The 13,108-nt window shown below is 30.9% G+C and overlaps 1 protein-coding gene across 1 annotated transcript in view; it reads left to right on the forward strand.

The window, feature by feature from the left end:
• Positions 1-4,921: 4,921 nt before the first annotated feature.
• Positions 4,922-13,108, forward strand: part of LOC134696860 (uncharacterized) — a 28,148-nt gene continuing 19,961 nt past the window's right edge. Inside the window, exons 1-8 of the mRNA XM_063558815.1 lie at positions 4,922-5,197; positions 6,188-6,237; positions 6,735-6,933; positions 7,605-7,644; positions 8,245-8,310; positions 8,682-8,748; positions 10,920-11,000; positions 11,775-11,852. Coding sequence (XP_063414885.1) covers positions 5,090-5,197; positions 6,188-6,237; positions 6,735-6,933; positions 7,605-7,644; positions 8,245-8,310; positions 8,682-8,748; positions 10,920-11,000; positions 11,775-11,852 — 689 coding nt within the window. The 5' untranslated portion in view covers positions 4,922-5,089. The remainder of the gene's footprint in view (positions 5,198-6,187; positions 6,238-6,734; positions 6,934-7,604; positions 7,645-8,244; positions 8,311-8,681; positions 8,749-10,919; positions 11,001-11,774; positions 11,853-13,108) is intronic.

Consider the following 13,108-nt stretch of genomic DNA (forward strand, 5'->3'; position numbering starts at 1 on the left):
CCCTGACTTCGTACTGGCATTTCCCTGACTTGGTACTGCCATATCCCTGACTTCCTACTGGCATTTCCCTGACTTGGTACTGACATTTCCCTGACTTGGTACTGGTATTTCCCTGACTTGGTACTGGCATTTCCCTGACTTGGTACTGGCATTTCCCTGACTTGGTACTGGCATTTCCCTGACTTGGTACTGGCATATCCCTGACTTGGTACTGGCATTTCCCTGACTTGGTACTGGCATTTCCCTGACTTGGTACTGGCATTTCCCTAACTTGGTACTGGCATTTCCCTGGCTTGGTACTGGCATTTCCCTGACTTGGTACTGGCATTTCCCTGACTAGGTACTGGCATTTCCCTGACTTCGTACTGGCATTTCCCTGACTTGGTACTGGCATTTCCCTGACTTGGTACTGGCATTTCCCGAAATTAAAATCTACACAAAGATATATCGTGTTGCTATCTTTTAAATTATAATCATGGTACCTTTGATAACTAATTAAATTTGCAATAAATCACATAACTAAAACAAGTATTTCTTTGGGGTAAGTTTTATTTTTTGCCAATTCCAATTCTAGTTTTCATGATGCAAGACGTTTGCGATTAAACATGCATTAAAATCAATCAATTTATTTCATTGACTGAAAACTACTTTCTATGAATAAATATAATATCAGTTATGGTTTTGGCCAAAATAAATAAAGAAAAATAGAAAAAAAATGTTATGAGTGAAAACCCTCTTGGGGTGATGTTGATGAATTATTAAGTTATTGTGAAGAGATGTGGTCAGATGTAAGTGTTACTGAGTTAAAACGGTATCATGCATGGTTTTGATCAGGAATTTGGTCCAAAATTTAGGACAAATTAAACGTATTTATTGTTTTGGATTTAACAATTTTATCTGACTGTATGATGATGCATCTCAGATGTTTCATATCAGTGTAGATTTCAACTCATGTTGTCTGGGTTCATACTAATTAGGTTATACTTACAAATACTTTCCTCATTTTTCCTTGTGGAAGTGCGTTGCTAAATCAAAAGCATGTGAATGAAATGTAAAAAATAAGAAAGTTTATGATAACATTTTTTAATTGCGTACACATTCTTGTTAGACACAAACATAAATTGAATAACTATTCAGTCAATATTTATTGAAATCATCAATAAAGGATTAGGAAAATGACATATTAATATTGGTGCTTTGTCTATATGCCTTTTTTGTGCTTCTTTGTTACATATTTGGTTGTTTTATAGTGATTCAAATTATAACACAATGTTGACTGCTATACCCCTATGTTTTACATTTTACCTATTATGTATGTTTGTTTTGTTCACACATCGTTGTCAATATAAAGGAATTTGATGCAACTGTAAAACAAGTGTGAGGTTTAGCTAGCTGTAAAACCAGGTTTAATCCACCGTTTTCTACATGAGAAAATGCCTGTATCAAGTCAGGAATATGACAGTTGTTATCCGTTCGTTTGGGTGTGTTTGAGCTTTTGATACTGCAATTTGATTAGGGAATTTCCTTTTTTAATTTTCCTTGGAGTGCAGTATTTTTGCGATTTTATTTTTTGGTATCACCCAGTGGTGACACCAGCTTGTATCACACTTATATATTAAAATATGTCTACCATGAGTAACAAAGCATTCTGTGAATTACATTGTAATTATCAATGTTTTCATATTTCGAGTCAGTATTGAAATCAAATTGAATATCTTTATTCCTAATAAAAGGGTCACAAAGAGCATATAAATTAATACAAATCACAGAGTTCATACAATATCCACACAAATAACACATGCAATATAACATACATATTAATTTAATCAATTTTGCTATTACTTTCATTATTGCATATGATCAAATCGTTCAATATTTTTTGTTCGATAAAACGGAATACACTGACTTGCTACATCAACAATTTTAACATATATACACAGTATCACTATCTAGTATATTTTTTTTATTATTATTATTAATTTTTTTTTTTTTAGAAAAGAGCAGTTCTTTTGATCATCCTTGGTTGGTGAGAAATATACAAAAACATTGTTTAGATGTTTCAAAATAAGGAATGCTATCAATTTAATACAGTGGTTTAAAATTCACATAGCCGTTCGATTAGAGATTTATTACTGTTTTCTTTGCTTGTTTCAATTAAAACAAGATATAATGACTATAAAGGATTTTATTTTTAAAATCATTGTAATCTTAATGCTAAATATAAACACTGAAACTTCAATGTTAGATATTTGTGGTAAAGATAAACTCCTAGGAGCTGATTCACGGTTCCAGTTAAACAAGATACTATCTGATATATATGGATTTTAGGTTTTATATATAAAGTATTATAATCCATGTTGAAATCTTGATGCTAAATATAAATACCGACATCTCAATGTTAGATATTGGTGGTAACGATAAACAATAAGGAAATATTTATGTTAACAAATCTTGTGATAAAATAAACATCACAAAAATACCCCACTTTATTTTGCGTTGATACATTCGTGTGACGCATAGTTTATAATTATATTGTAGTGCCCTTTTGTACTGTCGTAAATTAATGCGAGGTGTCCGTTGATATTCTGAAATTTACATGTTATAATGTACTATTTTATTATTAATTTATGTATTTCATTGTCCCGTGGATGTTTTTGCGTTTATTTAAAATGTGTTCCTGTCGGCATGTGATATTATCGGTATTTTTAACATTGCCATATAATTATAAGCCCCAAAAAATGTCTTGTTTTGTATTGTACCAAGTCAGGTAATGTTACTTTTAGCTTCAACATCTTTTTTTTAATTTTTATTTCATTAAAGACAAACTTAATACATAATGCATTTTCAAATGTCATATTCCATATTTCATTCTTGTTATAGACATTTCCTTATGTAAAAATGATGGATTAAACCTGGTTTTATAGCTAGCTACACCTCTCACTTGTATGACATTCACATTAAATTCCGTTATATCTATAAAAAATATGTGTGAACGAAACAAACAGACATTATGTAAAAATATCAAAATAGGAGTACAGCAGTCAACATTGTGTTATAAACTTAATCACTATAAAAACAAACAAATATAGGGGCAAAAAATATGTCATAAAGACAAAGCAAATAAGCAAAACTGAAACACAAGAATACAAAAAAGACCACCACAACACTGCCACAACAAAACATTAGTGGGGTGCATACGTACCGAAAACGCAAAAAGGATATTACAAAAAGTGAACTAAACTATAAAGGTTAAAATTTGACAAAGACAAATAAAAGAACACTACAACACGTAATTTATATGATAAAAACGTCAGTGTCTAGAATCTATACTTAAAAACCATCATGTATTATTTGTGAAGTTAATACGGAATGCATTACAACAAGGTTTTGGTAACTTCCGATGAACTTTTTTGTTTAAAAGGTCAAAACGTTATTTGACATAACCCTGATCATCAAAATTTATTAAGAAATTGTAGAAAAGCTCAAATAAAAAAATAAAAAATTATAAGGTAGATTCGTGGTATACCGCCATCTTGGATTGTACAATCGCAGTACAAAATCGTTCTAGTTATTTGCCCAAATCTGCAAATCTGGAAACAGATTTGCAATTTAATGTTTAGACTGTTTATGTGAAGAAAACTGAAGAAAAATTTTGATTTATTGTATTATTAAAAATATCTAAACAAGTATCGTTTTTTTTTTTTTAAATCATTTTTTTCAAATTAACCATTTAAAGGAGATAACTCTAATTCTTTTAGTGAAACATATATACTCAAATTGATAGGGAAATTTTCATTATTACTTGTAACAAGAAAACAAGTTCGGTGACACCAATTTTTTTTCTTTTTTTCTTAAAAACATATTAAAAAAACTTATCTCTTCAAAATTTATTTTAAAATTTTATCAAGAAGAACCCATGACAAATCGCCCCACTGGCAAATCGCCCCACATTTTCACAAACTCGCCCCACTTTCTAAAAAACCGCCCCACTCTTGTTTACCAACTCGCCCCACTAATGAAAAGGATAAACTCCCATTGCAAATAGGTATGATAACATGCCCCTTATGTAAAAAGGGTTAAAATCCCGCTGAAATACGGTCTGTCAACTCATAATAAATAGATAAACCTCTTATAAACAAGATGCAATCCTTGTTGTATATCTTTGTCCCTGCCCAAGTCAATACCTTTGAAAACCTAAGTGAAGTGATATAAAATCAAATTGCTTGCGTTTCAATTGTTATACAAATAACTAAGCTTACAAGTATAAAGTTATTCTCCAATAATGATACGAAAATGTATTTGCAATTATATTTTAAGAATGTAATAAAAATGTTTAATAAATTTCGTTTTTTTTTTGTTTGTCTTCTGTGTAGGTGTAGATTACAAAAATCAAAATAAGTTTTCATTTAAGTGCGGCTAGTTGGTAGACCTGAAAATTGTATGTAGAAGTTGATTTTTTCCTTTTTTTCAATAAGCGGGGCGAGTTGACAGGGGAAACATTAACTGGATTTAACCCTTTTTACAAGTGAGGAGATTTTTTTTACAAAGTGGAGCAGAGTTGATGGGGGAAACATTAACTGACTCTTAACTGGGTTTAACCCTTTTCACAAGTGAGGCGATTTTTTTAAAAAGTGGGGCGAGTTGGTTAACCAGGTTTGGGCGATTTTTATTTTTTTTTATTAGTGGGGCGAGTTTGTGAAAAAGTGGGGCGATTTGGTGTGGGGCGTTTTGCCAGTGGGGCGATTTGTCCTGCTTCCATCAAGAATACGTCATTTGGAAGTTAGTTTCTTTTTGGTATTTATGTTTTAGTTGTGCCAAAATTCTTCGAGAGTTTAATCAGTTTTATTTTTAATAAAATGTAAACACGATCTATGTGACACAGGTAGACCTCTTCTTAAATTAAATTCAGAATTACCTCCCTTAGGGCACTTGTCACAGGTGGCATTGCGATTAGTTTACAAGGTCCACGTTGTAAAGTTGACAGTAATCCTGGTGTTGTTTATGTCAAAACAAGATCCTGCATGAGAAGTTTAACTCAATTGAAAAGCTCCAGAAAGTTATGAGCTGACGACCTCAACAAAAATATAAAATGGCAGTCGGAAGAACGGGATCCAAACACCCTGTCAAAATCTTTGCAAACATTTTTATTTCATTCATAGGTGCTGGTGTTTTAGGACTACCTTTTGCATTTAAAGAGGTTTGTATAATTCAACCCATAAAAGAATAATGAAGAAATCAAAATCACTGGAAGGTGTGACTGTATCATCACCAAATTCATGTACCGGTACATTATCTTCTTGAATCAAATATAATCATGTTTATAACACATTAATTTTAATACATTCTGTGATGAGTCAACCAATTCTTTACTGATTACCCACTTAGATGTAGAATCTTAATCTAGGTCTTTTCGTCCATATCATGTTTGCTTTAATTCTCTGTGTCTCCTTTCACTTTGCACCCCACACATTTGCACCCTTTTAAAGTTGGGTTTCATCATGAAAAGTGAACCATAAAATCAAATATTCAACAAATTACAAATTTTATTTCTGTCGAGATTGTCAAATTCACAAAATCAAATATTCACGAGAATGCAAGTTTTCAGCATTCCATGAAAATAAATGCCGATAAAACTAAATGAATCCACAGTAAGTCAATAGTCACTAAGACTTGTAAAAAGAAAGGAAGAAGATTCCAAACGCTATCAAACTCACCACAAGCCCACAACCAATATAAACATTCAGTAGAAGAAAGCTGTTGAACATAATTATTCATAATTTTCATTTAAAATCTCCATTGTTTTTAAATGACCAAGCTTATAATTAAACTACTGGTATTTTACCTTAAACCAAACACATACCATAACAATAAGACATTAATTAGCTTTGTAAATACCAATTAATAGTAATCTTAAACATAAAATCACAAGTAATAATTAATCATCTAATCACAAGCAAAATATATTTCATTTGAAACAATATAAAACTTTTCTGCATCTTTTCAGAATAACATTACTGGTTTTGGCACATCCTTATAATCTTATTATCATGATTATATCTTGATTCGAATATAAAAATGCCATTACCCAAATATGTCACATTAAAAATAATGCCTATTAATTTACTTGAACATTTCATGTGAACAAGTACATGTATGAAATGAATAATATTATTGTTTTTTAATACAGGCAGGAATTTTGGAGGGTATCTTTGTGATGGCTACAATAGGTATTATCAGGTGAGTGTAATAAGATAATGTTGATTCGACAGTATTACTGTAGAACACTGTCATATATGTAAGGGTTGCTGAACTTTTATCTTTTGCTAAGTAGAGATTGGCATAAAATCTATTAAAAATCATTGTGGTTATTCATTTGATATGGCAACGATTCATATGATATTGTATTTTGGACATGCAGGCCTGTAGCCAGGAATTTTCAAGGGGGGGTGTATTTGGATTAACATGTACCATTCGAACAGAACATTGACTTTAACAGTGCTTATTTGTTTTCAAACACCCTCTGGCTACAAGTAGAAATTTTAAACAATATCTCAGGATGAAAGATGCATGATTGGTAGATTAGAAAATTATGCAAGGAAGTGGCTTTACTTTACATGGTAAAGGCCTCTATGTGACTTTATGACAAAAAATAGCAATTGAATCATTGTTCCTTTGTTTTGGATATTCCAAAGTTAATGTAGGTATTTAGTGTCATGAATTGCTGTCATTTTCAGTGTGAAAGCAATGTTGCTGTTAATAGATTGTAAATACAAGTTAATATCAGAATATAGACTGCCAAGAAATGAGAAAGCTAAGGTAGAAACCAGTCCAAAGAAAGTCCAGGAAACAGATGCCAAAGAAGATGGGTTGCTGTCATTACAGGTGGCCAAACAAGAATTCGTTAACTTAATCACAGAGGAGGAAGTCAATAAGGTGGGTAGTACAACATGGTTATAAATAGATATAAATGTAAGAAAATGTGGTATGAGTGCCAATGAGACAATTATCCATCCAATTCACAATGTAGGAAAGTAAACCGATTATATGTCAAAGTATGGTCTTCAACACAGTCTTGGCTCACACTAGACACCAAGGTATAAAGGGTTTCAAAAATGACTAGTGTAAAACCATTTAAAAAGGAAAACCAACAGTCTAATCTATATAAAGAACATGAAAACATATTTAAATACATGGCTTCCAAGGGGTTTGGAAATACCATTCCATACTTGCCTAGTTTGTCCATAAATCTCCTGACAAGTGAATATGTTCCAATTAAGGATTTCTGATGTTTCTCCATAACTGTTAAAGATTGCTGCACACTTTTACAAATCTAATTTATATTCATAGCTATTGAAATTACCATGATATCATTTAAAACTCATGACTGTGTTTTTTGAAAAATCTTGCACGCCCAGCTTAAATCTTAAATGAAATTTTCAGCATACATTGCAAGCACAAATTTTTTAGATTATATACCTTGAAATAAAAGGAATTGAGATTTTTCTTTGAACGAATAAAAGTTCATCATGCCATTCACAGCGGTAAATAATGTATTTTTCCAGGCTGATTCTTCCTAAAAATACATATTTCTTGTTAAATTTCAGGAAGAAGATCCAGGTCATGACCTTTCATATGGAGATGTAGGTAAGCACTGCTTAGGATTTGGACAGATAAGACCACTTTCAAGTTTGTTGCATTTCCTTCAAAAAGTTTTGTTTTCTCCAACATCATTCTTGCATTGTAGGACATTGTTACTTTCTTCCCATGTTGAAGAAGCGGTTGAAAAATGAAATATGATGCTATATTCCACATATACATGTACAATTTATAATAGGCAAAATAAATTTAAATAATTTTAATAATCAGTACTACTGTCATAAGGGAATTGTAATTAAGTACCTATGGAATAAATATTATTTCTAGTTTATGCTGCAAAATAACAATCACGAAGAAGCTTTAATAGTGCAGGGATACAGGTGTATCCTATATGATAAATGAGGTCATAAAGATACCTATAGTTGACGAAAAATTTTCTGTGAAGTAATTTGACAACCACATTTTATATAAACCTTGCAAGTGCTTCGTGTAAAATGTGCTGGTCTTTATCTTGTTTGCAGTTCCTAATGAGAATTTATTTGTTAATCCTTGTTGCAAAATGCATTAGCAAAGATATAATGTAGTAATTTAATGATTAATATTTTGTGTTGGTATTTTAGAAATATTTGATTATTTTGTGTTTTACAGGATTCTATGCTATAGGATACCATGGTCGATTACTAGTTGATTTAGCTATTGTTATCTCACAAACAGGTAGGATTGATCGGAGTAGAAGTAATTTGCTTAATCTAGTTGATCAGAGAGATGAATTTTTTCTACAATTCAAATGCTCTTAATTTAATATAAATTTCTCATATTAACAATCAAAATAAGATCTAGAAAATGTGGTATGTTTTCTAATTCAATGAGAAAACTCTCCACAATAGAAAAAATGACACAGAAATTATTGGTCACAGTGTGGCAACAACCAGTAAAAAGTTCCCTGGATTTTACCTGCTATAAAGGTTAACTCTCTGTTTTAAATATACTTATCATATTTCTGGTGAAAATTTCAACCAATTAAAAACTTTTACCGCCAATGTTTTTATTTCATCCCCAATTAATATTATTTTTTTATGTTTTAGGATTTTGTTGTGCATACTTAATATTTATCACAGAGAATTTATCTGACTATATGAGATCTATGAAATTGTAAGTAATAAGCTCTATTCTAATCATAATGACTTTGTTCCCTAAAGTAAACCATGGCGGAGAGGACAAAAAGTGTTACCCTTTGAAGATCCATTTATACATCTCAAAATTAGTTTCCATTCTTCAATTTTAGTTTGACTCTACCTAAATTTATAAAACTCATAAATAATGTATATAGAGTGGGGCGCCCATATTTGCCGGGGACACAATTTCGCCGTTTAATGATTTTGAGGTGTAAAAACTTCAAAGGATGGCTGAAATGGATGACATATACCGGTAAATGATATTATATAACAAATATGATTATTTTGTTAAACTGAGACAAAATTGCGGCACCTTCTGAAAAGGACAGAAAAACCGACAACAATTTTCGGCCAATTTCCTGAAGAAAAAACACAAATTCAAAGAAGTATTTCTAAGTAATTTTTTGACTGACTGCCCTAAATTTCAGTTCTTAACACCTTTGAAATGTCTGCTATTCATCTATAATGAAATTGATTTGATCAATGTTGTTTAAAGCTGTGGTTATTTGGTTTTAAATAGATGTGTAAAAACGGCGAATATGTGTCCCCCATTGACAAAAAATCAGGAAATTTCGAACACCCTTTAATCAACTTTTCAGATGATTATATTCAAACAAACATTTTTTCAAGCTTAATAATATTTTGCATTTGAAGTTATCTTTACATAGAAATATCAGTATACTTCAAAAACATTTAGACCTGAACATAAACTGTAGAAAAACATGAAAAGATGTGGCGAAAATGAGCACCTCACTCTAACCTTAAAAAACAGATCAATGTCAGTTTAGGTTGAGGTAACTTTTTACAATTCTCTTGTTATCTCCCTTTATAATGTTATATGCAAGCAGGCCATCATATGTGTCCCATTGACACATTCTTGATTTATTTACTTATACAATTCAGAAATAACATTATGAAACCCTTTATAATTCAAACACACTTTTCATAATTTTTAAAGTTCATTTAGTTAAAAATTCACATGAAAAATCTTTTCTTCCTTAATGTTCTAAGTTTGTACCTTAGAAAACAACTTGGATTTCTATTTACATTCCGTCCATAATTAAGATGTTTCTAATGTTTTCCAATCATTTAGAGGTGTCTTAAAGTACATGACAGGCAAACATTATACATAAGTTTACATATACCTACCAATTGGAGAAATCAAAACAAAAGGTTCTTATTTATCTTTTGTATGTATATGTCATAATTGTTTTGGAATTTGATGTATATGGCTCAATATCTTTAATTGTTTTTACATAGGCGGTAATGGTAACGTTTTTTCCTGTAGCTCAGTCCATATCATAAACTTGGATATGTATGATAGCTCGTTTCGAAGCTGTGACATTTTCACATATGTGGTTAAATTTTCAGGGTACGAAGTGAGATTACTTTTTCCGTAAATTAGCAAACCCCGAATATCCTTTTGTGATGCGGCTCCTTGTGGTAAAATATCCCCTTTTTAACACAATAAGTTCTTTGAAAATTTAATACTTTGAACACATTCAATAGCTCCATAGTTTTTACACATTTATTCTATGTTCCTCTACTTTCCTAATCACCACAAATAATTAAGTTCAGTCATTTGTTAAAAATAGAATCATGTCCAATATCACTACACAGAGATTTTTTCTTTACACGTGACTTTTGAGTTCCTCATTTCAAGGCGCATTAGGGATGTTGTTCCATATGTACAAAATTGCATAAAATGGTGTTTTAAATTTTTATAATGTCTGTATTTAGGTAATGAGTATATATGATGGACAATGATATACAATTACTGTCTTTTGTTGAGGTAAATGTGTGGTTTTATTTAGTTCACTTGAAAAACTGATATTCACTGAGGCCAACAGCCGAAGTGAATATCAGATTTTCAAAATTCAATTAAACCACTTATTTATCAAAACAAAAGACAGCAATTGTTTTATTCCATATTCCGAGAGAAATGTATGTAATGGGAAATATTTATCAAAACCAATTGTACACAAACATTTTTTATACCAAAATTATACATGTAAGAGCGCGCGGCATTTTAAACATTGAATATACTTTTTCACAGGTAAATATGCTTATTTTTTCAAAATCCTAGTCATATAGACAAAACTACTAAAGTTTTAGCAATATGGATTAATTATCATTATTATTTTTCAGAATACACTGGTTGTTGATATTACTGCCACCAATATGCTTTATGACCTTACTTAGACATCTTGGTAGTCTGGCTATGACAAGGTAAGTCATCTTAATCAAAATCAGCTGAATTAGATTACAATACAAAGACTGACAAACTTGAGAAGAAATACTGTAAACCAACTTATTTCAAAGATATTTTATGCTTTCAAGCTAGATTCGTTTCTGAGATTATCTCATATTGTTTTGTGTATTTGAATACGAATGATTCAAGTTTCACATATTCATGATGATTAATTTAATTTTTTAGAAAAAAATGTTTATTGTAGGAAAAATATGAAAAAAAATATAGAATAATAAATGAAATAGAATTTACATAATATATTATTTGTTATACTCTTAGTGATTTATACCAATTTTCAATAGACCACTTTCGAGTTCATCCGTCACCGACAAAAACTCGTCAATTATGCACGCCTTTAAGATAAAGGGGGTCGCCTGTATCCCTGCATTATTTACGTTCATCGTCCAAGTGATTGTCATTGTGCAGGATTAACTAGAAATAATTGTTGCTCTGAAGGTACTTATTGACAATTTCCTAATGACAGCATTTGATTGTCAATTTTGAGAATTCAATTTGCCGAAAAATTCGTACAATATAGAATTATAGTTTTCCAACCACTCGCTCAACATTGGAATGGAAGTGAAGACGCCCCTAAACGCACAAATGAAGTTCACTAAAACCAGAGTTTTTGACGGAAATGCATCGAACTTGAATGTTGTCTATTGTATTGACCATTAAACTGTTATTCTAGATCTCAATATAACACACAAGAAAAGCAGAATCCTGCATGCTTTTTTTGTTATTTTTTTCAGCTTAATGGCCCAGTGTTCCAATCTTCTTGCCTTTGCTGTTGTGTTTTGGTTTGATTTTGAACATTTTGAACATGTTGAGTAAGTATACACTTAAAGAATATTAAAGATTTATCAATTCTTTGCATTCATGATGCATCTTTATTTTTGTTATGTTCATTTTTTGAATTTAATTTAATGTATTAATTATACTTTAAAGGAGAAGGAAACCAATTTATTATCTTATTATTAGAAAAATTGTTAACTTGTTAATTAGTAATAAACTAACTCCCCATTCAAAGAATGTAAAAAGTCTTTTAATTTTGTAAATGTGACCCACCATGACATTTTGCACCATGATAAGTGGTTGCAGGAAATTTGTGGGGAATCATGTTACAATGAACAATTAAAAAAAAAACCCTGATAATTTGACAATTGAATTTCTTTTTACATACTAATAACTAAACATAATTGTATTCATTCTCCTTAAGTTAATTTTGGTTTTCATTTGTCATGTATTTTTTATATACAGTACGCCCAGAGAGTTTGTAATCGCAAACTTTTATCACCGATTTCCGAGTGTAGCGGTGTGACACCGCGAATCACGGATTCTACTCCCAATTTCCTCCAAAGATTCTCTCCCAACACCGCGTGGCTGTTAATTGGTTTATTGCCCATCGGATGAACTGAAAATTAATGACGCGTGACAACATAATCGGATTAGCCAGATTTATTACCTTTGTACATTTAATCGATCTTGATTGCACCTGTGTGCTTTAAAATACGTTATTTAAATGAACATTCATTGTCAGATAAAAGTGTGACATTTTTATTTAAAATAAGATAATAATTCTTGTATGTATATGCCCATGTCATTGTCATATGAAATAAAACGTAAAAACGTATAAAAATACGAATAAAACACTTATTTAGTATTTTCATTATAGTCCGATCAGGTCATAATTTTCAACAGAGTTTCAACAAAGATGATTTTACCACAATTAGAACCTTTTATGACCTACTCAGTGAGCAATATCCGGTTCATTAATAGTTCAATATTATATAATTGATATCAACTGGCTTAACACAAAATGATGTTTTTACGGTAATTTGTCCAATCTAAATCAAACCCTAGAGTTAATTTATCGGACCAACAAGTGAACTCTGTTACTTTCAATTTATTTTGAAATGTAAAATATTATGTTTCACTACCTCGGTAGATTACCGACTTGAAATATTTGAATTTAAAAAAGAAACTGTAAAGTGACAAATAGTTTTGTATGCAATGTGGCAGCCCTATATTCATAAATACTGAGATAATTCCCCGCCCAGACACAACACAATAATCACAACCTTAT

This window comes from Mytilus trossulus, chromosome 14, assembly GCF_036588685.1.
Source record: "Mytilus trossulus isolate FHL-02 chromosome 14, PNRI_Mtr1.1.1.hap1, whole genome shotgun sequence".
Taxonomy (NCBI): domain Eukaryota; kingdom Metazoa; phylum Mollusca; class Bivalvia; order Mytilida; family Mytilidae; genus Mytilus; species Mytilus trossulus.